Source organism: Falco cherrug, chromosome 1 (assembly GCF_023634085.1).
Source record: "Falco cherrug isolate bFalChe1 chromosome 1, bFalChe1.pri, whole genome shotgun sequence".
NCBI classification, from domain to species: domain Eukaryota; kingdom Metazoa; phylum Chordata; class Aves; order Falconiformes; family Falconidae; genus Falco; species Falco cherrug.
This window is the reverse complement of record NC_073697.1, coordinates 71,185,207-71,212,829: the sequence shown is the minus strand read 5'-3', so window position 1 is coordinate 71,212,829 and position 27,623 is coordinate 71,185,207. Positions and strand designations below refer to the sequence as shown.

At 38.7% G+C, this 27,623-nt stretch overlaps 1 protein-coding gene across 2 annotated transcripts in view; it reads right to left on the bottom strand.

The window, feature by feature from the left end:
* PPP3CA (protein phosphatase 3 catalytic subunit alpha) overlaps positions 1–27,623 on the bottom strand; it is a 196,729-nt gene that overhangs the window by 44,188 nt on the left and 124,918 nt on the right. For both annotated transcript variants that reach the window (XM_055702597.1, XM_055702593.1), the window contains exons 3-6: positions 14,365–14,489; positions 4,566–4,677; positions 3,139–3,284; positions 730–869 (exon numbers count right to left, since the gene is read on the bottom strand). In XM_055702597.1, the coding sequence (XP_055558572.1) occupies positions 730–869; positions 3,139–3,284; positions 4,566–4,677; positions 14,365–14,489 (523 nt within the window). The remainder of the gene's footprint in view (positions 1–729; positions 870–3,138; positions 3,285–4,565; positions 4,678–14,364; positions 14,490–27,623) is intronic.

Here is a 27,623-nt window from a genome sequence, read left to right as displayed (position 1 = left end):
CTCAAAGGACAATTACCACGAAGTAGAACAGAAATGGAGAAGAAGGTTTCCTTTAAATAGTCACATTTACATTTGTTTTAGATATCCTTCTATCCCCATTACTATTACGTTTTCCAGGAACATTCTCAGTTATGTTTTAATAACAAAGGTCCATAGAAAGCAATAATTTTGAAGATTATTAATGTGATGTCTTTGCAGCATTTAAGTCATCATATGTTTCTGTAAGAATGTTACAGGCACCAACGCTGTTCAAATCCTGAACTCCTTGGGAAGAACTATTCCCAAACGAAAACAAAAGTTCGATAAAACTGAGAGAAAAAAAGTACCCGTGTGTGGGAATTCACAATATTTACTTACCCTGCAGAGTGATACGGTAGTGCGTTTTCCAATGCTGGCATCTTTCATCGAAAATTAAGTTCTAATTTTCAAACTAGAGATGTAGTTACCTATCCCTTTTAAAAAGCATCACAGTAATTCCCTAAATTACAAGAACAGCCATAAACACAACACACAGGCTTTGGTGAATAAAATTAAATAATTTTAGGGTTTCCCAGTTGTGGGTGAAAGCAAGATACAAACAAACCAAGCATGAATTTACCTGAAAACAAGGCAAGACTGCAGAAAAAAAGGCCCAGTTGTCTAGTGCCACAAACTTCAAGCAAATGTTTATATACCGCAAAACCAGAACAAGTTCATGTACAGAAACCCATTCAAAGTCGTAATACTCACCTGTAGAAGTACGAGCACCCCCTGACTGTGTTGTGAGTAAAGTGTTCCTGAGTCTTCTCATTTCCAAAGTCCTCCAGTGGGTCTGACCACAGGATGTCACACATAGGTCCGTACGCAGGTGGTTCCTTGAATCGATCTAACTAAGAAAAATAGGAGACAAAGAAATACTAACTTCTTTCAACCATGTATCAAAGAAACACTGAAGCAAAGTTGCCCTTTTCATCCCATGGGTGGGTAAACAGAGACCCAAAGCAATCTATTTTTCAGTTTTGGGCCGCTCTCAGCTTTATAGCAACCGATTTTGAGTAACAGTAAAACACTCCTTGCTAACACCGACAAAGAGGAGAAAAAACAGATATAACCAAAAACGAAGAGATACAGTAGATTGCCATTCTATATAATTTTTATGTGGAATTCCCCCCCCCCCCCTTTTTTCTACTGTATTTTGCAATCATTTCAGTAGACAAAAGAGAAGATGGTATTTCTGTATTTTGTAAATTTTTTTAACATCATGGCACTCAATTTATGTGCGTGAGGCACCTCAAGAAAAAAATACTGTAGTTATTTCAAAGCAAGTTCCCATTTTTATTTAAATAAATTTTCACAAAAAAATCATATTTAAATACCAAGACAATATCTCTGCATTACAGCATCTTGCCATGATATTCTTGTTGCTCTCATAACATTAACCTTAATCAAGCAGCTAAAGCCTCCTCTTTCTGCCTGACTACTGGTATTAAAAAATTCAAATTATATGGAATCTTACTGCGAATAAGACAAAGCATGCAAAATACAGAAATATTAAAAATCAGCATTCCTTTGCAAAAATTCTTTAATATAAAAGCACCCCTTGTTAAGACGTGTGTATGAATCAGGCTTGCACTACAAAACATTCTCTACTCTGACCAGAAAGATCAAGTAATGATTTAGTAGCATACCCAACTCATACCCCCCACGCTCCCTACTCCTCCCCAAAAAAATATTTCCAAGAGAAAGAATGTTTGTATGCTTTCAACACTCAGTTAAAAAGCTGTGATGAGACCTCTACAATTTTACTTTTGTGTCCTTGTCATGAAATATTCACGGCATACCTACACTTAACTTATTTCAGCCCTCTAACAATAATGCTTTTGTAACTAAAATTAGCTTTAAATTAAATAAAAATTCATAAATATGCAGAACCAAGATGAATAAACCTGCTCGCAGGGTGTGTGTATGTGTGAAGATGTTAATGACCTTAATCTAGAATCTGAGAACTTTTTATTCTGCCATAACATTCTTGCAAAGCCAGCTAATTTTTAGGCAGAGAATACTTATGTAATGAGATAGCAAACCCTTACCTCAGAAACAAAACTTTACATTCAATAATTTTTAAAAGTGCAGTTAATCTAACTGCTTTTAAATCAAAATGTGGAATTACTGGCTCAAGTTTGTTGTTGGTTTTTTTTTCTTTTTAAAACTGCATTAATTTCTTAGTAGGCTACAAATTAACTTCAGAATATAATTTATCTTTTAGTAACTTTAAAGCTCAGAAGTATACATTCGTGTTTGCAGGTTTCAAACTGCAAGCAAGAAACAAGAAAATCTCTTCTGCTGAGAACACTAAGAATGAATGGTTTAAATACCTGCTTTTAGAAATATCAACTGAGATCTCTTTTACTGAAAAAAGATCTGAAAAAAAATTAATCTTTCATAACGTGCAGCAACACTGGATTATGTGAAGAAAACATCTGACACTGTTCTTTGAACTTTCATGAGATTTTAAAGAAACTTCTCAGAACACGAGAGTACCACTCAAGCATCAATTTACTAAGCTTCACTTCATTTACTAGGCACTCAAATGCAGTACGATTAAAAATGTGGCAGGACCTACAGAGAACGAAGCTCTTGACATTTTTTAAAATAATAATGTTGTTTTAACTATAGTAATTACAATTATACCGTAATTTTTTATTATATCTTTTAAGTATCCTGAGTTTTTTCTACAGCTACTTTTACCTCTTCTCCAAGGAAGTGCAGAGTGCCTAACAAGGCACAAGGAGTCCTCAGATGGTGTGCTTACATTGTGCTAGTAGATTAATACTTGAAAGAAATTCATGCTATTTATTCATTCATTCCCAAATACTTATATACCTACAGATTATTGGGCTTTTTTTAGAACATGAAGATGATAAATACTTTGTTTTACTGGATGCCGGTGATTCCCTCACCTCAATAAAATAAGACTAATAGCAGCCATTCCTTTCATGTTCCATTTAAAGAGACCTTTAAAAGGTGATAATGTCAACATGAACGTCAAAATGACATATGAGCATCTCACACAAATGAACAACAGTAAGAAAGGATTCAAGTTGTAGTTGCTGGTGATTAATGGTTCACTTATTAGGCCTGAACACCATTCAGACTTACTTTTCTGATGTCATCTAAGGTGTTGATCTCTGGAGATAAGCCACCGTGTACACACAGGAATTGTTGGTTCATCAGAGCAGCCAAGGGAAGGCAGTCGAAGGCATCCATGCAGGCATCATATACACGTTCTGAATATTTGATTTTACCTTTTAAAGATCAAGATGGTATCAGAAAGTGCCATCAATATTTAAGAGGAAAAAAGAAATTAGGATGCTACTTAGTTTCTCAATCTGAGGACTGTATCAAAGCTTGCCTCATGCAAAAAATTATTTCGGATTATTGTTATTCGCTGCTGGAAAATTCTTCAGATTCTGAGGTGAAACTAGTGAGAGTTCTGCCAAATTTATTACTATTTTCTAAGAAAATGTAAATAAACAATTTAATATACTGTTATAGTCTGCCATGAAATCTACATAGCAAACCTTAAGAAGTCTGTTGAGTGGTTGTCTTCTGCTACATTACCACTCAATATAATCTCTATGAAGTAATCAGAACTTTAGCACAGTCTCTTGTAATTATCTACAGAAATGCCATTATGAAATGAACGAGGTGGTACAATGAGGCTGAAATGTTAATTTACCAATATGCATATTAAACTCAGTAAACCATGACGCCTTTGGAGCCAATTAATATTTCCTTTATCCCTTACGCCAAAAGGGGAACACAGATTTATGGCAATAGCTTCAGATTACAGTGCCACTGAAACAAACAAAGCTTCATTGCGCAAGTGAAGGTCTATATCTAATGAGCTTCTACATGTCCCTGTATCCTTTCTTGCAAAACAGAAAGGAATTCCTATAAAAAGGGCATACTGCAAAGTTTAAACCTAATTAGAGGTTAAATGTGAAAATGCTATACTTAAAGAAAAAACCCAACAACACAATATAAAAATCCTTTGCATTTTTCTCCTGCCGTACAGGAGAGCCAGTGAGATGCCACCTCCTCCTCAAGCGATCGGGGTCCTGTCAGAGATACCTGAGCTGGTGTGCTGGCAGGGTTTGATTGCTAGGCGGCTGCATGGGGCAGCAAACCAGCAGCTACTGCAAAAAGCAGTGCCAACATGGGTTTACCAAGAGCATCCAGGCTCAGGTGTCTGCACAGTAGCCCTGGGCTGCTTTGCAGGCCAGGCTGGCAAGCTGAAGTGCCTTGATACCTGCAGCACCAAGTGACAACACCCCTGGGTTTGTACAGGTGGTTGGTCACTACCCACTGTGGAGGGTCCAACCCCTTCCTTTCTGCACCACTGAGGACCCTCTCCAGCCTCTGCAAGGTGACTGCCTTCTCAGAGAATGATGATCACAATTTGACATTAATGATCGTTAAGAAGAAAAGTACATTTCAAATTAAACAAGCATCAAATACTCACAAAATAACAAATCAAGTTGTTGAAAAGGGAGTTAAGAGGAGAAAGATTAAGGCAGACTTACATTCTTGCTTAAATGTGAAATACTCTGTTAAATGTCTACATTCATGATTCCCACGAAGTAAAAACAGTGTTTTGGGGTAAAGGATTTTCAAGGCCCACAAGTACAGCACACACTGTAAATCAGAAACAAGAAAAAAAATATAATTCACAATTAAGGATGTAATTCAACCACGTAAGTACAGCTCCACCAAAAATACTAGCAGAAGAAAAAGTATTCCGTGTGAAACATTTACTTGCAATGTGTTAGCTTCACTCTTCATACATTACATGCAAACATTTCTTTGCACTTTAACCTGCACTGGCTGAAACTAGTATCCTATATTCTGATAAAGTTTCACACCTCTGCTCAGTGGTGTACTGCCTTCAGGGGCCCCAGCTATCAAGAAGCAATTGCTGCACACCTTTAAAACAAAGTGCGCGCTCTCCACCTGGTAGGTTAGGCAGAAATCTGCCGTGGAAACAATTTCACCGGAAGATCCATGTTTCCTGGCTTAAGGAAATATTGCCATAGAACAATTTAACTCACACTTCAGGAAATACCTCAGCTTCCAGTATTACACAGTTTTTCAATGAATGCTTGTTGATTTTTCACTTAACATTTTTCTGTACAAACAACGGAGAAAAAACCCACAAAGCTCTTGCATTAAATGAAGTTACTATAAAGCTTCTATAAAGCCTTTTATCTTTCCAGATTTCTATTTGAGATGACATTTCTTCTAGACATGTTTTCAAAGATAAAAAAAGAGAAGCCTGGGAGAGGCTAATCTGTGCTCAGACCTCTCAAAACCACAGGATTAAAATAGTTGTTTTGAAAACAAAACTGACACAGCAATGCTGCATTACAAGACTCTTGGCAAATGAGTAAACTCGCAAACTTAATGGAAGATTTATTCTTTGTGCAGGATGACCCTGCCCAGGTACCTGGCTGACAAACCCACAGCTACAAGGAAGCTGATGGAACTAAGACCCATTCACCCCATGAGATGCACCACCATCTGCAATAACACTGTACAGACCACAATGGCCTCTCAAAAAACTGGGGGTAGAAAACTGTCTGAACAACTTCTATTCCAATCTTTCCTTCATTAAATACCCACAAACTGCAGAACTGTTGCTCGAGAAACAAAAGGTCACAATGCCCCTGCCCCCCAGACTTTCATTTGCAGCTACCTCCTAACACTCCCCTTCCTTCTATTGACAAAAATTATTTATTTACCTTAATAATCAATAGATTGGAAACTCAGAATGTACTCCTAACCAGTTTCTACTAAAGAGCAAATTCAGCATTTTTGTCAGTGTAATGCCTCTGTATTTGTACAGCATCAATTCTCTTCTACAGTTCAGAATGTCTTGATAAACAGCATAATTACATTAATCATGTCTCAACGTTTTGATTTCTGCTCCCTCATTTGCTATGCAGTCCTCATCATATAAAAAAAAGGAAAAAGGATACAACACTTATGTTTGTGCTAAGCCTCACACTATCCATAGATAATTACATAGCAACAGGGGGTTTATACTACTCTTTGTCTTGAATTTATTACATATAAACACCTGGATGCTCTGCCTGCGCTCTGTAATTTCTGTTCTTCTATTCAGAGGGTCTAGAGCCAGGTAAAAGAGCAGAAAGTACAGGCAGCATCCTCCAGGACCTGCAAAATTAATTCTCCCCCTTGGAAACAGATGGAAGGCCTCCCAGCTCACACCACCTCTTCTGCCTCCCAGGCACTATTGCCACTGCAGGAAGAGAGAAGAGACATCAGAACGCCAGGTAGATCATGCTGACGGAAGCCAGCATGAAATTATGGCGTCAGGTCACAGGAATTACCTGCTGTGGCCCAAAACAACACAAAGGGTGAGCCTCGAGAATGTCTTCTCTCTGTACAAACTCCAGCAGACTTGGGTTTGAGGATTTCACTTCAATGGGGAAGGAAGCCTGCACTTCTCCACACCACTAGCTCAACCCTCCGTCTCTTTGAAGATGACTTCTTCATTCCTCCAAGAACTCCCAGAACTTTCTTCTTCTTAGAGCTTACTGGCTAATGCAAAAATTTGATGTAAAAGCTGTGAGACAGTAAGTTTAAAGTGATACCTCCATCCATGCAAGAACAACTCCAGCTTTTAAAGTTGTGTATTAGAGCTTCTAATCTTGCCAAAGGATCTTATAATTTAGAAAAGCACAATGATTAGTGCTTTACTAAAAAAAGAAAAGAGAAGGAGAGAGGGGAGAAAGAAGGAGAGAGGGGAGAAAGAAGGAGAGAGGGGAGAAAGAAGGAGAGAGGGGAGAAAGAAGGAGAGAGGGGAGAAAGAAGGAGAGAGGGGAGAAAGAAGGAGAGAGGGGAGAAAGAAGGAGAGAGGGGAGAAAGAAGGAGAGAGGGGAGAAAGAAGGAGAGAGGGGAGAAAGAAGGAGAGAGGGGAGAAAGAAGGAGAGAGGGGAGAAAGAAGGAGAGAGGGGAGAAAGAAGGAGAGAGGGGAGAAAGAAGGAGAGAGGGGAGAAAGAAGGAGAGAGGGGAGAAAGAAGGAGAGAGGGGAGAAAGAAGGAGAGAGGGGAGAAAGAAGGAGAGAGGGGAGAAAGAAGGAGAGAGGGGAGAAAGGAAAGAGAAGTGGTTTAACCTTCCCTCATAACTAACCTTTTCCATTTTCATAAAGCTTTGGCAACACTGAAGTGACTACTTTGGTACTCAAAATATCATCCAGATTTGGGAAGCAGTAAAAATGAGGAAAGCTGGAAGTTTTATCTTTTTGGCATTTGGTACTTACTTACAGGTAATCTCTTTAAATTTCCTTATCACAGATTTATTTTTTTTTCCCCTCTAGACTCATTGAACTAGACTGAGAAGATAAAGGAGAACCAATGCAGTCCAGAAAGTTCTGTGTTTCCCTGACAGTATTCAAGTAACGTAAGCCTACCATTCATATTTTGTGTTGTCAGCTGTACCATATCAAAGGCTTATTTTGTTTAGATAATTCCTTTAATTTTCTCCCTTTTCTGTTCAGTAGTCCAGTGATGTAACATTGTAACAGTAAACAAGAACTAATTAGCAGATTTTTTCTTCCCCATGCAAACTAAACAGCAAATATCAGGGTGACTATTTTTCATGGCTTTTCAACTTAGTCATTTACATACAAAATCCTTAAGTTCAAAAACAACATATCATGAGCAAACATTGTATTTTTTTCTAACTCTGCTTTGCATATCATGATTCTTACTGAAGTCAAAAGAGTTACAATAATTTGCCTTTGGTGAAAATCTGATCTTACAATGTTCAATTACTTGGTAATATTGCTTCCCAATAGCAAAATTTTAAAAGCTCTCTTTTTTCCTTCAACTTTTTCATCAAAAATATACTACTCATCAGCTCTGCTGTAGTTCTGTGTAACATACACAGCAGCAACCTTGCAATCTGGACATCTCTAAGGTATTTTTGGCCTGTCCCATTTCATACTACCAAAAAAAAATAAATACATCTCTTAAATGCCAGCCTTCACACTGCACCCCTGCTTACTTGCGTAGTCTTTCAGCTGTTGAAATAGCAGATATATTAAGTTTGTAACAAAGAGGTAATCTGCCCACCTCCCACCTTCCATAGTCAAGCTGTTTTCCTGCTGAGGTTCTGGCAGCCTCAGCATCAGGAAAGAAAAGGTCTGTGCAATTAAGCACAGTGTAAGCCAAAGGCATGTATTTTCAAAACAGACTTAGGATTTAACTCCACTGTTGCATGCTGAATTTCAGCCTTTGCACAGTTCAACAGTTTGACACCTCCTGAAATGGAAAACTGAAAGTCCCAGACCTCTTGCATGCATCTTAAGTTATGTGCTCAAAACAAGGAACCTTGGAAAATGGTTACCGTTGCCACTGGATTGCAACCACAGCAAAATCTGTAACACGGTGCACTCACTTCTGGGTGCTTTTGCACTGATCGTGCCAGGAAGAAAGAGATGCAGCTCCCTCTGTTAGCTGTGTGGCTTCGTACGGGTAACAAAAGATGAACTCTCCTTCCAAATGACTGTTGGCATTGGGCACTCCCCCAGCAGATGAAATTAAGTGTGAATAAATGCAAGGTAATTCATACTCAGAAGCATCATTTGAGCCATGCTTTGCTAAGGTCTGTACTGATGCTCTGTGGAACAGTGTACTAGCATAGCTCCTTCACTTGTAACACACACCTCACCTAAATATAAACACTGCATTGAAATAATTATACCATCATAGTACCTTGTACAGGTACAGCTTACAAAAATGGAATAACCACCTCAATGGAAATTGTAATTGCATTCACACTACTGGTATGACTATTTATTAGGGCTTTATTTCAGGGACAAATAAAGATACATAGGATCTGTAACCAAAATACTCACAAGAGATGCAAGTTATTGCTGTTTCTGAACTACCATCCCTTGATCACAGGGAAAGAAAACTTTGAACACTACTACAAATAAAGAAAAATTGTATTGCCTTCACTACAACAAGGACTTCATTCTTTTTGTTTCAAACTTTCAGGGCATAAAAGATGATCACTTCTCTTAAGGCTCTGCTGCAGAACAGGGACAACAAGGTAGTGCCACTTGCATCAAGCAGATCCTCAGTGAACAACTTAAAGTCTTTGTTGCAGCTTGTTTATCAATGTGCTGTTATTTACCTGGTTTTTGTGTTTCTAAGACCAGTGCTTATGCACATACAGGTTGCCTATTTAAAAATTAAAAAAGGCTACTGCTGTGGAAATAGACTTCTTATGGAGAAACAGTGAATTAATTCCTCATGGTCTGGGTCTCAGCTGTTTTAAGATGTTGTTCAAGAACTTATGTTTTGTGTTTTTTTTTTTTTTTATGAATGTCTGTTGAATATTCCCAAGCTGCTTTGGAATCTTGTTTTAAAATCTGCATGGTCCTTTAGCATCTCTAGACTTCAATTATTTTAACTCTCTTCTAGCTAGTCTCCCAGATGATTTTGTTAAAACATCACCTGCAAAACACCGCTACTTGCTTTGTACTCTTTTCTAGTATTTATTATATCTAGACTGCATCACTCCCATTTCAGCCCTTGGAAGGACCTTAAAATATCCAAGAAGGAAGGACCTCTTTTTCAACCAAAAAGTGACTGGAAGATTCTTTCTTTTTCTGAAATGTTCCTCTAATTCTTATAGCTAGAACTTTCTCAACAGGTATCTGTGTGCTGGCTCCTAGCTCTCCTCATTGGACCTCATGTCTTGGTCTCAGTTTTTTTCTGGTACAATGGGTCCCACAAAGAGATGGAAGCAGTGTGGGCTAAGCGGTGCCAGCAACCTCCAGGGCATTATCCCACTTGCATTAACCCCTGCAGCCAAAAGGGGTTCTTGGCATGCTGGGGACCCGCTTTGGGAAGAGCTGACACAGGACCAGGCAAGCTGAGAGGATGGCCCTGGTGCAAACAGATGTTCCAGTCTGGGAATCTAATACATATAGAAATAATCTGAATTTGCTGATTTACTGAATATTCACAGCTCCGAGGAGCACTGCCCAGCAAAAATAAGATCTTACAAGAAGCAAACTCTTATTACAGAGAAACATATTTGCTATTGTTACATAAAAGAAAACAGCAAGAAAATTTTAGGATAATTAAGGTGTAGAGATTTTTTTTACACTGAGAGAAGTGAAACAAACAATTGACTTCACTGGTGAACTATTACTGCCAGCCAAAACTTTTACATTTTAAATCAAGCTGTTTATTGGGAAACCTTAGCACATTAGAGCAATGGAGGAAACCAAAAGGTGTTTATTCTTCCAATAAAGTCCTAGAAAGTGCATGGAGATTTGAGAGGTAATAAACACATGACTTCACTAGCATTAACTTCACCCACAGTTTACTAACTTGAATTTATTTATACATAATTCTTTCCTTGGGAGAGACCAGTTAATAATTTCTAACAGTTTACCAAGTTCAGATGCATCTCAAGTGCCAGATGTTTTTTTAATTGATGCAAAGTCCGATTATCAAATTCCAGACTCACTCCAAACACTTCACTTTATTCTTGCTGGAAATATCCCAAGAAGAGTTTCTTGGTCTGGAATTTTGGTCTTTGTGTTCGAGAAATGAAGATGCATGCATGTTTTGAACCTTAAAACATAACTCCAGTATTATTCATTTTGAATATTGGTTTAATTCTCCGTTAACTATTTCTTAACTGTCTGCTCTATTAAAAATTATCACTATGAACCTTATGATATTCAACTGACATGTAAGCCTGTATGTTTTCATGTGGGACTGAGCAGGAAAGTAATTCCAACAATTCACTTATATAATATTATTAATGCATTCTAGTCAGTATTTACTCTGATTGCAATATTTCTAAGACTGTGATGAGAAGCAGTCTATATGTGTATACCCCACCCCCATCCCCTACAACGCATGGCATTTATGTCTGCCTTTCAAAAGAGAGTTTTCAGACTCAGGTAGAGATTAGTCATTCTTCCTTACAGTACATTCCTGTAGAATTACTTATGCTCTAACTATTCTTTGGTTTTAAAAATAGCCCTCTGTTTTGATCATTTGGGTTTCTTTCCTCCATGACCACAAAACTTACGTGAAAGTGAGTACTGAGGAGTTTCTACTCCAGAGTTTCCATTCCATTCCACCCTGGAATGGTGCACAAGCACATCAGGGAAATGTTATCACTTATGGAGCCAAGGAAACAAGTGTGTTGAATCAGATACTGCAATTTGCAGAAATTTTTTATTCTAAGTGAAGAAATGCTCGGGCTCTGCTGAAAGGTCAAATGGAAAAGAGGCTGCAGCTACAGAATAAAGATTTGGTCTGTGCTGAGAAACCTTGCCTCAGTCTGCCTACAATTTTGACATTCTTTGTTTTACCTGTTTTAATTCCTTTATTAGTCTCTCATCCTGTGACACCTTGCTTAGAACTAATTTTAAAGACACAAAACACATACCACCACTGCCTCCACCGCCCCCCTTCCCTGCCCCAAGCAGTGGAGCTAACTGGTAAAACCAAGTGCACAAAACAGAGCACATACATGAAGGATGGAGCCCTCGGATCAAAAAGCTCTGTGGGGCAAGGACTGTCATTTCTTAAGCAAATACTTTTCCCTTTTCCTCTCTGCATTATCAAATGCCTTCCACCTACCTTATGCAATTTCTTCCTCTGTTCTTAATGATAATAGCTTACATTATATAGTACCTTTCATCCAGAAGAATCCCAAGTGCTTTCCAGCCCACAGACAAGGATTATCTCGCCCACTTCCAGAACTCAGCTAGGTCTAAGCTCAATGGTGTCACTTTTACGCTAGATATCACATGGCAATTGAAGGGATTTTTTTAAAGCTTATATTACTCGCCATTAGTACCTTGGACTACCTACTTAATTCTTTCAGAAAGACCCCAGAACTGCAGTAATCTTCTGCAACACACAGCAGAAAGGGGAGCCAACAGACTGATGGAATAAAAATCACTGTGTTACTGACATGGTAGAAATACACACTGAAATCAGGCTAGGACTGTTTACTACCATGACTTCTCCAACACAAACTACAGACAAGAGCTGGTGCCTGCTAGAAATGCTCAGGGCCCCTTCTTCACCAAAATCACCCCCTACCCCCCCCACCCCCCAACATGCCAAGTTGCATTCTTCACCATTTTCCTTTCCTTGTCGCTACTTACTGTTCTGAGTTCATGCCTGAATGCATAGCTCTACATCCAAATAAATTTACAGAACAGAAACCCGCCTTTCCTTTCAAAGACATTCTTTAATCAAGGTGACAGGTGGGGAGAATTAGTTATTTGACCAAAAAAGTAGTGGTCTGAGAACATCACATACAAAAAGGAACAATATAAGTGACAGCTCAGATATTTCCTTGGTACTGCCAGAAGCCAGTACTGCTTCCAGTAGAAGAGTAGCATTCCAGAACAGAAAAGCTAAATTCAGAATATAATTTGCTAAATATGTAAGTGCAGGTTGCTAAATGAGGAATTTTAAGGGGCTTATTCCCCACCCATAAGCTATTTTACTTTGTGTTATATGCCTTTCTGTTGTTTTTAATTGGTAATAGCCCTGGAGTACATTTTGGCAAACTGTCAGATAAGCACTTGAAAGCTGAAGCAAATCCACTTGTTCTATTTCTTATATTAAAAACATCTATAGAAATGAAGACAAAACCCTCCTCTTCCAGATACAACTTGGGTCACTCAAAGTCTACAGGAGATCAGAACTAGGTTATCACAACTGAAAAATGGTGGTTCAAGACTGAGCTGCACAAAGGTTTAAACCTGTGAAGCCACCCCCCAACATTCCCAACCTTCCCCAAGTGATCCAGCATGGTAATCCACAGCAATAATTCAGCTCACAGTTCACTGTGGATCAGAAAAGGAAGGAAGTAGGCACACATGGCTCAAAAATATAAACATGATCAAAGTGCTGACTTCAGTATGAGACTAAATCCTGACTACATTGACGTCTGGCAGGTGGGTAAAAGAACCTCGCAATTCTTAAGTGTTTAGAGCATTTGCACTTGGAATAGCATATTTCTATTTGTAAAATGTACCAAAAGATTCTGTTTACATTTTAAATTAAGTTTTAACGTGAACTAATAAAGCAAAAGTAGTTGTATGGAATCTTATTTTTAAGAAACTTTTCACACTGTAAATATAACACTGGCAAGACAATGCACTGATCCATTTTACAAACACATTATAAATAACTCAGCTCCTTGGGATCACATATTTTACATCAGTATGGCAACAGTGTGCTAAGATGTGGTATGTAGAACGAAACAGCAGTATATGTGTTCTCGTGTGCTGCCGTCTTATCTAGTCACAGACACATAGCCGTGTATCGTAGGACCTATATTGCTTCTAAAAGACAATGGGTATTCTCCCCTCCTCACTTGGAGTTGAAGTCTGAACTTTTCAGAGAAAGGAGTCAACCTGTAGCTCAAAAGCTGCTGCAAGGCCTTCTGACTGGCCATTCCATGACTAGATCAACTATGATCTGCATGAATAAATGCAGGTCAGGTTTTATTTGATAAACATGCACATCATCTGTCAGTTTGCAAAACCAAGCAGCAACACAGAATAGAAGAAAAAATCCAGTTTGTTTTATGAGCACTGGAACAAAAGATTTGTGCTTGGTATTTGACTTGTTTCTAGTCAAAGACAGGCAGGTTGGACAGGACACTGTTTCTTTCACAAGCTAAAGATGCTATCACTTAACCTCGACATTCTACAACATGATACTGGAGTCTGCACCAGGTCTCAGCACCTTCAGCAGGGCACCTGTACATTCTCTGTGGATTAAAGTGCTGCATCAAAAGCCAGAGATCACTTACTCCTGCATGGAACTCAATCAGCCTCTCCAGCACAGCATGTTACCTGCTGGCTTTTTGTCCCATTTATCCCCTACCTAGTGCTTCCATTTTCATAAATTTTTGCATCCAGGAGACTCAGATTAAATAAAACTACAAGTTAAACTAAACGGAGTTGCTCATCCAGTTTTTCTGTTACGTGTCTTTTCTAATAGCTCATGTTTATTTAGCTTGTGCACACTGCAGACTGCCTTCCGTGCTATATTTGGACAGCCACTAGTCAGCACCAAGGTGTATCCTCCATCAGCTTTCCAGCATGGATACAGTGGGATTTGGCTGGATAACAAGCAACCTTTGCGAAAACACCAATAGTGACATTAACATGGACTACTTCTGCTCACAACTGGTATCTGTGAAGAGCTTCAGTATTCCCGAACTCGTTAAATTATGATGCTAAATACACACAATAGGCTGCAAGCAGTTTCACAGCCAAAACCAGAAGATACTTACTTCAATGCTGAAGTACCCTCTGTCCACGTAGTCCCCCAGGAAGAGATACCGCGTGTTGGCTGGAGAACCTCCCACTTCAAACAGTTTCATCAAGTCAAAAAACTGACCATGGATGTCTCCACAAACTAGAAGAGAAGAGCAGCAATATTCAGATTTACCATGCAAAGATCATCTTAGGCACACACATTCTGAAGTCACTGTCTTATAAGAAACACATTATGACAATTTTGTACATCATCCTCTAGTTAAACGACCAGTGAGAGCCGGCAGCTGCTCAGTAGCTGTTTTTCTATGACATGCATCCATATATGTGCGTGTAAAAGGCTACCAACTAATTATAGGAGAGCCATTAGACAAATCTGACCTACAATTATCTTCATAGGTATCTGTCTATTCTTCCTACTGCCCAGCGCAGTACACAACATTGGCAACAGTGGTAAGACAAACCAAAGTAGTCCTGAAAAAAAGAACATGTACAAGCATAGTTACTCTTTCATTTGACATTGCTGCTCTATTTCTCCTAGTCTTAAACTCAGACAAACACCGGAAGGCTTTCCACAAAATGCAAAGCATGCCTGTTTTGTGTATGCCACTGGTTAAACTGACAAACTTCTGACTTCTAGTTTCTGTATAGAAAAAATGGCCTGCTTCCTTTCCCACAGCATGTCTTCTACACGAGGACAGTGGCTTTTCATGCTTTAACCTCTACCGCTTTATTTAACCTCACATAATTATGATTTGTTTCACTTCACTGCAATGACGTAACTCTAACAAGTGGCTGCCCCAGAAAGAGCAGCCCCAATAAACGTGACAGACAGAGCGCAAGTGGTGTGCCACCGGGGCTAAGTGGGGATGCCTCCTTCTGTGCCTTAGAGTTAAGAGGTTGGCTCAGCTACCTTGTGAAATTGCAGACTCCGTGGTGGGTGATTTTAAGCTCCTGCAGGAAGGCAGGCAATGCTTGTGGAGGACCCCATGGAAGCTTAACTAACAGTGCTGTGTCAAAACCTGCATTGTTTTGCCTTGCTTTGTTTCCTCCACCCAAGGGAGGAGGAGAGCTCCACACCCCCAGTATAGGGCCAAGCCTATGCCTTTTCTGGAAATGATCCTTAACAAAGAAAACATTAACAGCCCTGACTTACGGAGGTCAGTTTGGAATGGTTCTCCCTTCAGTGATCCAAACAAATGCCTGATTTTCAAACTAGAAGGGTGATTATGACAAAACTGAATAAACCAAGGGTTCAACCTTGTCTTGCAACAGCAGCCCAGCTTCTTATTAACTGCTAACACTAAATTCAGTAGACTTCAGATGCTCTCTCTGATGCAATGTTCTTGTTCCATCACAGAGAAACAAACCTCATGTTTGTGGCATACCATGAAGAAGCTGAAGTCACATCGCCACATGGACACAAAATGACCACATAGAACAGCTGTAACACCAGATTCAACAAACTCGCAATGCAGTGTTCAGACATTATTGTCTTTCATCTCAGTCCAGTGTCACATTATATATTTTACTTGTATCACTTTTCTCTGAATGTATACAGTAATAATAGGATCAATATAATATTGTCATTCCATCCAAAAACTAAAGATAAAAAGAATCCCCATCCAAACCAAAACCAACCAAACAACTGCTCCCTGGGTACAGAAAAAACACTACTGATACCCCAGTCACTGCCCTCATGAATATTTATGTGAAACTGATGACACAATTCACCAGTACCAGCTAGGTGAGCGTTCTGTGACAGTAACAGGGTATTTTTCCCCATAAACCAGCATATAGCACTCTTACCACCACTATGTTACATTGTATAATCTTTTTCCTAGTTCATTCCCCCACCCCAAGAGTTTTAGATTACAACCTTCATTTGAAAACCATAAACATTTACAATTCCTAAGAATATCTGCTATTAATCAGGAAAAACAAATAGTATTTAAATCCTCCAATGGTATACCACCACTTTTATTTCTCTAAAAAATATTTGTACCCCAAAGGAAATTTTTGATAGCATTTTCATTTGAACACGTTAATCTACCAAACTAATACACACCGCTTGACTGTACTCCTCTGCATGGACACTGTGGGAAGATTAAAAACACATGTCGCATACTGATGGCCAAGCAATCTGCTCTCCTAACTTCCAGCAAAAAAGCTTTTAGTTATATAACTGTACAGCTCTACCAATTATCACCCGCCCCCATTTGCTCCAAGTGCAAAAACCTGAAGTTGAACAAGACTGAAAGATTTTAAAGGGATTTAACTTCTGCTCTTTCACTAAAGCACAAAGAAACAAGACTTTTGTTGTTGTTGTTGTTACATGGACATGTGTGAACAGGTAAACACATTGAGGCTTTTACAGAGAACCAAGAAGGTTAGAGAGCTTTCTCCAAGTAGCTCTATGTCCATGAATTTGTCACAAGTCAGAACAACAGAGCACAAATCACTGGACAGAAATAAGAAGTGCAGAGCTTAGCAATCCCATGACTTGCAAAATTCTGAACTGGACTTGAGAATTGATACTCAGTGGATACTCCAGGCACTTTGCACACAGGAGCCTACTCTTTTTATACATGACAACACATGCATAAATGTATCCAGGTGAAAAAAAAAGAAGAGAGGGTGGTGGTGGGGGGTGGTGGTGCAGGACACAGCTAAAAAGCCCCTCAAATCCAGCCTTGCCAATTAAAGTAGTTCCAAAAGAGAAGCTTAAAATCAGTAGGTAAAAGCAGTGGAAGGAGGCACTCGAGTTAATATTGAGATTTTAGGTTACTATGGTCAGATCTCAGATTCCTACTGAAAGACTACAACGCTACATACAGTTAATCAAATTGGCACTTTCATGTTGCTTTGCTGTTTCCCATCACTAAGGGCGAGCTTTGCAGTACTGTCCCACCAAGAGCCCACAGGAGAGGTTCTACTATGTCCACTCCATGTTGCCTCTGCAAAGCTCTTTTTGAAGTTCATTATCTTGCCCCGTCATGTTGCAGAAAAAAAATTCTGAAAGTACACTACTCTATATTCATGTTTACTCTTGTACAAGCATTACCTTTGAATCTGTATTTATATTATTATATTATATTATGTATATTATATATTTATTATATATTATATACAAAAAATTAGTTTTGCCAAAAATGCCCTTTTTTATACTTGTGCAGGCCCTTTTTTGGTACTGGAGCATTTGGTATTACAGTTCATTCAATGAGAGATGAACACTTTTCCATCAAAAACCAACAAAATAAAACCCAGCACAGTGAAGCAGGAAATTAAATTCTTAATGAAGATCTCCAAGATCAATATACTTATGGATTTAAAGTATGAACACAGGGAATATAAAACATCATTTGTATGTGTGTGGGATTGACATTAAAAGCAGCTGTATTTGTACAAAATAAATTTATCAAAAGGAGGAATACAGGGTGGTATGTCTTCTATTAGAACTTCACATATTTTGCTATGTCATTGGTTTCCCAAAAGTGCCATCAAGTCATGGCCTTTTTACATTTACCAATTTATGGTAATTAAATAATCTGACAGGATTATTTTTTTTCTTAAAAAGACTGCTTAATTTATCCAGTACTTTTCAACTGCCTTTATATCCTGAAATTGCCAGCTGGGCAACATAAAACAGTGTTTCCACTGGCTTACCGTTTCCAGGGAACAGTTCAGGCACTGAACTTGTCTATGGATTTGTCTGTCTGAGCCTGTCAACAGTGTCTCCTTACCTAACTGCTCAGGGCAGCAAGCTCCACAACTCCACAGATCACTACGTAAAGAACATTTTTAAGCTGTTTTAAACTGATCTCCTACAGAATTCATTAGGGCAATCAAAGTTTAAGAAACACTGGTTGGTTGTGGACTCCTTAGAAATGTATCTCTGTTGAAGTTTTCAGGGAAGACACAGGCCCCTCCAAAAGATTCAGGTTGAGAGGACTGCCCATGCAATTACTGAGAAATCGTATTTCTGAGCAGCTTTTCCTATTTGTTATGATTAGTACTTCAATCCACTACACCATCTTACATTATAGCAGCAGAACTTTCCCAATGTAACTGTACAGAAAATATTATTTAAAAAAAAAATATAAAAATTGGACATTGGGGAGAGAAGGGAGAATTTTTGTTTGTTTGTTTTTAGCAACTGTCATCCCAATACAAATTAAATTATGTTTCTGATGGCTTCATTGCGAGGATGTCCCTCTGCTTTATGTCAAAGGAAAAAGCAATATAGAAACAGGAACCATTAAGTTCAAGTTGTACTAGCAGTGAAGGAAACTCAAAGCTTAGCGGTAGTATTGTCAGCTTATTTATAGAAGACAAAGCAGCAGCACAGTAAGTTAGATTGCAATGATTATTGGCACAAATAAAAAGTCTGAAAGTGCTCTTCAGATACCTTCCTTGAAATAACTAAACACTCTTCGCTACACGAACTCAGTCTAGAGATTATTCTGTGTGGTTTCCCACTCCAGATGGATATTAAGAACAAAATGTATAGTCATAGAACATTAAACACTGTAAATTCAAAAAAAATTCTATCTGAAACAGTTTGGATATGCTGCACTTATTTTCTCATTTATCCTGTATATACTTAATTAGTGTTAGCATTACAGTCTGATAGTAAAATACCATTAATGTTTCAATAAATTTCCATTCCATGTATCACAAGATTATATTCCCATCTTCAAATGTCACCAGGGATTAGGAGCAGCTACACAACACTATCATCAGCTTCAGAAGTAACATCTACAAACGCATACACGTATGACAATTAAAAATAATGAAGCGAAGACACCTTTTAAAGAAGAAACTAACACTGCATAGGGAATATTATCCATCGCTTGAAAACTCATTCTTTACATTCACTGAGTTAGGGATGTCTTTGTACTGAGGTCCAAGAGATTGTGCTTCAGCAAAGCAGCATGGAATACTGCAAAATTTAAGGAAGAAAAACACCCTATGAGTTACACTGCAGAATGCAGACTTTGAGCCACAAAGGGGTTTGCTTTGTGCAACATTTAGGAAGTGTTTAGCTGCTTACCATTCCAGTAGCTAGCAAATACTTCCAAGAGCTTACTGTTTTCCGAGGACATCCAGAAAGTAAGCCTTACTGACAAACAGATGAGCACACCGCATAAACCTGCACTTCTGAGCTGACTATGGATGCTCATTTGTCCAGGTCTACAGGATAGGACGGTGAAGAGGCTGCATACTCGCAGTGAGAAGTATGTCCCAACCACTTCTCCAGGGAAGAAATTTGGAGCAATGAAAAATTACCAAAGGCTGAATGAAGAAGACAAGTGAGGAAGGAATACTTACAAGCAACAGTGGACACACAAAGGCAAAGCAAAACTGGTTAGACAAACTTCTGTAGCTAAGGAGTCAAAGATTGGGCTTCCTTGGCCAACTGATAATAGAAGCAAAAACACCAAAAACACTTACAAGAGCTATATGCCTGAAATTCTCAGGTGCTTCAAGAAAAACTACCGCATTGCTCCTGAAGGGCTCAACTAATGACCAGAAGGCTCTTGTTTTCCCCAAGATTTAACAAGTCACATGAGAGTCACATGTCTTTGATTACACAATATATGAATTTGAATGAGCTTTGTTTCCAAGAGTATGTGTTTTTGAGGAACGTTATATATCGCCACAGCAGTATGAAATGCTTGAAACACCAGAGTTTTGTTCCATATATGTATTTTGTTTTATTTGCTAAAGATAGATTGATTTTCTCCCTTACTTTTTGGAGAACAAGAAGGAAGTATGAAATAAAAGAAGAAACACTAAAAGTTTTATTTGTAGCTGCTTGCTGAAGCACAACTTAAGACACAAACTCAGTGGTTAAGTTACAGACATTGTTTTATAGTCATGCAGTTCTGTGTATAAGTCAGATGGTTTACACAACTTCCAGACTTTATTACTTACTCAAAATAAAGTCAGAATCATTTAGACAGCTCACTAAGTAACTCACCATCCTAAGAAAACATCTACTAGACTCAACATAATGGGCTTTCATATGAATGTTTGTTATATTAAGAGTATTGAACACAGCTCTGTATTTCCAAAAGAAGCAAGATCTCATTCATATTCATATCTGGTTATCTAACATGATTATACTAGGCTTTCATCTATCGTTTCCTTTCAGTCACTGCATGCAAATTGATGAGTTTATACTACAAAACTGAATTTGCACTAACAAAAAACTGCAATTACATATTTTCATAAAGAGGCCTGCTTCACCAAAGAAAGAGCCAGAAACTATTAACCACACAGGTACAGCAAAGGAAAATGCAAATGGACCATCAACACCACGTTTGACAATGTTGTTTCGATGCTGACTTTCCTTCCTTGTACTGAGGAAAAAAAAAGCAGCAGCATCTTGGGAAAAACTGTTTTCTGTGAACACACAAGCACACTATACTGTGTTCTGCTCTGCCAGCACTTGAAACACTAGTGTCTGTAAAGATCAACCCACGCTTACTCTTTGTAAAGGGAGTGAGTGTTCTCCCACCACCCCCTGAAGGCTAGAACAAATTAATGACACTTGAAGAGGTAGAGTGAAAAAGAGTGGGGAAGGGAGAACATCACATCAGAAAAGACCTTCAGGACAACAGTCATTAATATTCTCTGGTGAAGGAGGAAGCAAAAAAACCCCTAAACCATGTGGCAGCAAGCCAAATGTTTGTTAAGGCTACAAAAATATCTTCAGCCCAAAGTTTTTAAAAATAGCTCCACAAAATTACTTTTTGTATCACAACATTATTTGCAGTGTCTCAAAACAAATTAAAACCCAGGTACAGCCTGGCCAGCAGAGGAATGCCTTCATATATATAAAAGATACCAGAAGCAACAGAATGTTAGTAAGCAGGCTCTACCAAGTACTGTAGAACCTATACTGCAGAGAAAAATCCCTTCCTTCCACACTCCTACCCTTTCTGAATTTTTCAGGAGCATAAGTGGGTGACATAGCAGTGCGATGCCAAATGAAAACTTTCAATTCCCAGTCAAAGCAATGCAGCAGAATTGTAGTAGAAACAGGACGATCTGGTGAATAATTTACAGAATTTTTCCAAGATCAACAGGGAAAGGTGCTTTCATCACATATACCAGAAGATGCTGAATCAGGTCACAGGGAGAGAAACAAAATGGGATGGGAGTAAAACAACATTCACTGCCACACACATCAAAGAAACAACTGGCTCTTTCTCTGCCACCCTCCAAGGTCAGCACAGCCCCTGATCATCCTCTGCAGTAAATAGAAAAAGCAAATGCACCATCATTATCTTCTCTTAATGCACCCTCAGTATCAGGGAGCAATGCTTATTCCACAGATAACCCCATCAGAAGGATTACTCGTGAGCAAAGTGCTTCATTGGTGTACAGGTCTGGATTTCCAGCTCATATCCTTAGATCAAGTTTATTTATAGCAATAGGGAAATTCTGTTATCCTCAGTTTTACAGATAAAAAACAAAGGCCTGGGGAAGTTTAAAAATTTATAAGGTCACGAGTTCAGTCAGTGGAAGGGCAAGGACAGCCAGAGAGGAGCCTGGGGCAGGAGCTAGCCCAAATCTGCCTGGGTGCCAACCCTAATGCTGCCCAGAGTCCTGTCTACACATCCCCGCATTGCTCCATGCAGTTCAATGCACCAGAAGAAGAGAGCCTTTTCAATAACAAAGGAAGGTCCTGCAGAGCCTGGCTTTACATATGATGCTCCAAATGAAATTTAGGGAAGATGAAACAAGGCAAAATGGGAAAAGGGCTTCTGAAGAGGAAAAGCTCAAATATGCTCATCTTTGTACAAAAAAGAAGCATTAAATTCATGCTGTGTTTTATTCTGGGAATACCTTCTATTTCCATAGATTGGACTATAATATCCATCTATAACATACATGTTCGTTGTTAGAATTACACACTGTTCATCCTTCTCACTAATCTTGTTGAAGAGTCTGCTAATCGTTTTTTGTTAGACAACATTATTCCAGAGTCAGCAATTTGCTATTAGAAGTGGTTTGTAGCCAGCCCATTGCAATTTAATGTGATAGGCTGGAGGTGTGTGTGTGGAGGTGTGATGATTTAATTCAACTCAGGATCAGGTTTCTTTACAGTTAGTATTTCTCTCAACAGCACAAATCCAAACCCCAGTAAAGTTAAAACAAAGGCACTGGTATTACACAGATATAGTTATATAAAGCCCAAGGAAGCCCTGGGTATTTACAAGGGCTTGATGGATAGTATCCTTGTTTGCTCTTCTTACTGTAGAATTTTAGAGCAGTATTACCCTAACAGACTGCAATCCAATTACCTTCCAAGCACCCAACAATTTACAAGATTTTATGGGTAGCAGCATTAGCTTGTCGAGCTTCAGTATATGAATGCCTAGCATCCAAACACCTAACCACAAAAACTGGATGCTCATGTTGGCTTGTATTATATATTTTCCATTTTCACTGGAGGATAACATTTGTTGTCACAGTTTCATCATTTTATATCATCGCAGATCTGCTTTCTGCTGCATCCCACCCCTACTCAGTGTTTTATTAAGAATCAGAAGCATTACTCTATGACAAAAAGCATCTTCCTTCCTTAACCACAACAAGTTGTCTTGTCAGTGGAAAACAAACATTTGCTTGACACAAATACATTTGCTCATTACCTTTGGATATATAGCACTCTGTATTTCCCAGAAACAGCTACTAAGAACAAATAAAAACACTATTTCTCAAATTTCTGGGCTGTAATTAAGCACCTGGTAATATCAACATGGGAATTTGTATGCACCCTGAGTGGAAGGAACCAATTCAAAGAAGTTCTTTGAAGTTCAGCATTTGGGCTTAACAACAAAAAGAACCAGCAGTGCAGACCTACTGAGCTTCAACCTCAACTTTTGCACCCATGTCTTGAATAGGCTTGAGCTACTATTTTAATCTAACCTTTCTGTACTACAGGTGGTCATGTGCTAGTACATGGGTACAGGGTTAAGAAAAGCAAACAATGTGCAAATTTCCTAGTTCTAGCTCAAGCCACGTAAAATGACTTTTTAAAATCATAGAATCTGAATACCATAACCAAAGTCTTACACAAATCTAATTATTGGTGAAAAATGATTACCCTTTGAGGAAAGTGCTCTTAAGAAAAGCTCTCCATAGTAATTTATGTCCTGGTGCCACACATCATCTGACAATTAGTTAGGGGAGCCAGTGCAAAGAGGACTTGCCCACATTAATCTCCTCTTGCTGAAAACATATACCTAAACATGATCTTGAGTAGGTGGTTATATTCATATCCCAATCCTAAATCAACACGAATCACAGAATGGGTTGGCTTGGAAAGGATCTTAGAGATCCTCTAGTTCCAGAAAAAAACTGCTATCGCTTCATAGCAATTATATAAATAAACACAAAGAAGTCACACTGATGAACAGAATAGTCTTAATTATGCTTCTTTACTATTAGGCATATCAGGAGTGTATGCAATTTAGACAGGACTCTGGGCAGCATTAGGGTTGGCACCCAGGCAGATTTGGGCTAGCTCCTGCCCCAGGCTCCTCAAGCAAGCTAATCAGTCTCAATTGAGAATTGTTTTCTCAAAGGCTGGCTGAGGAGGGGAAAAAAAAAAGTTAGAGGAGAAGAGGGACAAGGGAAGAAATAGTCTTCTGGCCGACAGCCACCAACCACATCACATGCAGCAGGTTGTTCTGGGAGGTAACAGAGTACTGCTATTCAGAAACAGAGGTAAGAAGAACAGATCACCATAAAAAAATAGCTTGCAAAGAGAGTATCTGGTGAAAAAAATAGGGGGGGGGGGGGGGGGCAGGGAATCTACTATACTGAATTGGCGTTTATGGCACTGTTCTGGTCTGTAGTCTGTCAGTAGTCTCAATTATGACATCCTTTCAGGTTTCTACTACAGAGTTATCAAACACATTTTAAATAATTACAGACCAAACATTCCAAGGGGAGGTAAATAAATATTTAATATCTTACCAATCAGCCAAACAGGATTTCAGTGGCATTTGATTAGGTTAAACTTGATATGTGAATTAAGTGTATGTGAATTCAGTATCTCTGTCCAAGGATTTCCACCCACCTTACTTTTTGCACTTGCAGGATAAAGGCATCCATTGCTTGAATCGGCTTCCGCCAAAGAGATCATACGAAAGCAAAATCATGCAATCAGAATATACAAAGTCTGAAAACACTCCCAGCTACAGTTCCAGATGAGAAAAAAATATTCTCACAGATAGGGGATTTTAATAGAAACTTGTATGTACAGATATTAAATAAACTCCTGAGTCAGCTTTTTATATTTCAGGACAAGATCTGCAGGAAGTTCAGAGGATCTAGCTACAGAGATCATTAATTCTGATGGGAGCTAAGTGATTACTTCTTCCACAGCACTTCCTGGATTATCTGGTTTCAAAGAATATGGAATACCATAATCCTCAACATATACATAATCCAAATATTAAATATTTTTAATGTGACCTTATAAAATTTTGGTTTAAAATATAATGTACATCCATTTAAATGCAGCATGTATAATAAAGGAAGTATTTGCAAATACACTGCATTTCCTCTCAAAGCAACAACATTAATAAGGATGTGCTTTTACCTGAAAATACAACAGGTGAGACCAGCAACTGATTCCCTCAGATACCAGATTTTTTCTGAGAGCAATTCCAACCCTAAACATAAACCCAGCAAATCCCATCAGCAGGATGGTAACGATGGTAACGGTGTCACACCCCCAAAGAAGCAATTACCGTCCTTTAATGCAAATCCATGCAAAGTTCCTGACCAAAAAATTGTGTAAACCCCCTCAAATACAGGTTTTTCCAAAACACAGTACTGCAACTGTGGGTGTGCATTACTGAATGGCAAAGTAGCCATATCTGTGTGCCTGTACCGAAAGACTGCTGCACCAGTATGAAATAAAGCTTTGCACTTAATGTGACTGTAAAGATAAGTGGCTGGCTTTGCGCTCTACTGCTCTGCTGACGGCTGTAACACTCAAACCAGAATGTTGTTGGGCCAAATTTCTACTACGCAATGTCCGTTGTCTTCCTGCTTACGTAGTCCTTGACTTCACAGATCTGAAGAGACACAGCTTCACTTGGTAACTACTGGCATTGACTTCAAACAGTTCTTAGGCCAAATTTGGTTCCGCTCCACTCAGTTAACGCAACCTTGTCTTCTGTTGTTACACCTTCTGTCACAGGGATTTCCAAACTGCTATGAAGTAGATAATCTCCTAAATGTGCATTTTGTGAATTCATACTTACTAAGAAAAAGCTATCTGATAAGTAAATCAGTATTTTATCTGGGTTGCAAGTAGTTTCCTGGCTATTCTTAGAAGACTGGGAAATACCTATTGAACCCTCTTTCTCTGGATTTACTTGTCTGTATTAACACCGTAACTCATACTCTTCTTCCAGTGTTGGGACAGTATAAACAGTCTAAACTTGAAGAACTCCTAGTTCAGGGAGAAAGTCTAATCTCTTTACATCTGTTAGTTTTCATAATGAGATGACAGAAAAATCAAAAATATGACAGACAAGAAAATCCCCATCATTTTCTTTCTTTTGTTTTAAATAACTGAAGTCATTTCTGAAACAATGTCCCTTGTGCTCGCTCTTCTTGGGAGGTTGGTATATGAACTACTACTAGACACAAGCATAATACTATAGCTCTGTACGACATCATGTGTTTAAGGAGCAGAGTACTGCTAAATGACTATTAAATCCAGTGCACAAACACAAATCTATTTTAGGAGGAGACACTTACTGTTGAGAACCTTACTGGGCTAGTATCGGCTGTGCTTCCACAACACACTGGGCTAAACAGACCTGTCATTATTTTAGACCACAGTGCACATACTCCTTTGAATATTGTGTGTAACAGTATCCTGGGTCAAAGCATACAGGGCGTTTGTTACAAAGCTTTACTGGGGCACCAAAAGATGACCATTTCCCTGTTTCTATTCTATGCGAGTTGGGTACTAGTGATATTTTTTAACATCACCATGCTCATGCAGTAACTGAAGAAGTTACGCCCTTCCTTCAGAAGAACTTTCTTCTTTAACTCCTTTGCTCTGCAGAATGACTCATCTCAGAAAGAACATTGTCTACTTTTGGCTAAGATCAAATACATTATCAGTTTAATTTGTTCCAGAAAATGTTCTTTCTAGCTACAACTACTACAATACTAACCCCAAATCCATCCATAGTTCAGTTTACTTCTGTCCTGTACACACACACACAAATCCTGTTCATGGTATTAAAACAATTGCATTTATTTTTCTCATTTCTCCATTCTTTAGCATGCACTTTTTGCAGCTTTTAATACAGCTCACAGCTGTAGAAAACAAGGACTGAGGAAACATTTATGGTGAAAAATTATTTGGCAAAAGGAAACACTCGGCAATGCCCAGAGCTAGAGAGTATCTTCTACTTTAAACTATCTAGAGTGTTATTAGTCTGTGGGGTGTTTGTGACTCCTCATTAGCACTAAATTTCAGAGAGATATGTCACTTTCTACAACCTTTTACAGGCTGTGAGGTTTCATCCCATGTAGGCTGCTGATGAGCTGACCTCTGCAGCACATGCTTTTCCTCAAGTAAGCTGTGAAATCTCTGGTCAAAGTCAAGCAAAAATCCAAGGAAGTGCTCCAAACCTCAGGCCCTTATCAAGGCAGATACGGGAGTCACTCTGACCATAATCCTTGACTAGAACAATGAAATCATTGACTAAACCACTGAATCATCATTCACTAAATTCATTAAAACAAAAAATTAGTACCAAAGAGAAAAAGAAAAGGAAAAAACCCCAACCACTCCAAAACCACCTAAACCAAAACCCCCAAACAAACAAATCAAAAACCAAATGCCAAAAGAAAAGAGTCAACTTTCTCACATATTCAGGGAAAATGCACTAAACCCAGCACTTTGACAAATTTTCTTGCTGTCATTGGTAAAAAAAACAGCCAACACACAAGACTCCATTGGCTTTTTCAAGCAATGATGTTTTTGTCTGCATCTACCCTGGGTTTATAAGCTTTTATTGGTCAAGTGATAGTTCCAGATGCTTGACTTTTACATAATTTTAATTAAAATCAGTAATTATTGTTTTGATAAAATATCAGTAAAAATCAGTAATTATTGTTTTGAGAGAGCTGATGCTACCACCACCATTCACATGGTGTTAGCCAGAAAGTTTGGGCCCTAGCACCTGGCAAGAAACCATAACTCCAGCCTGAGTTCAACAGA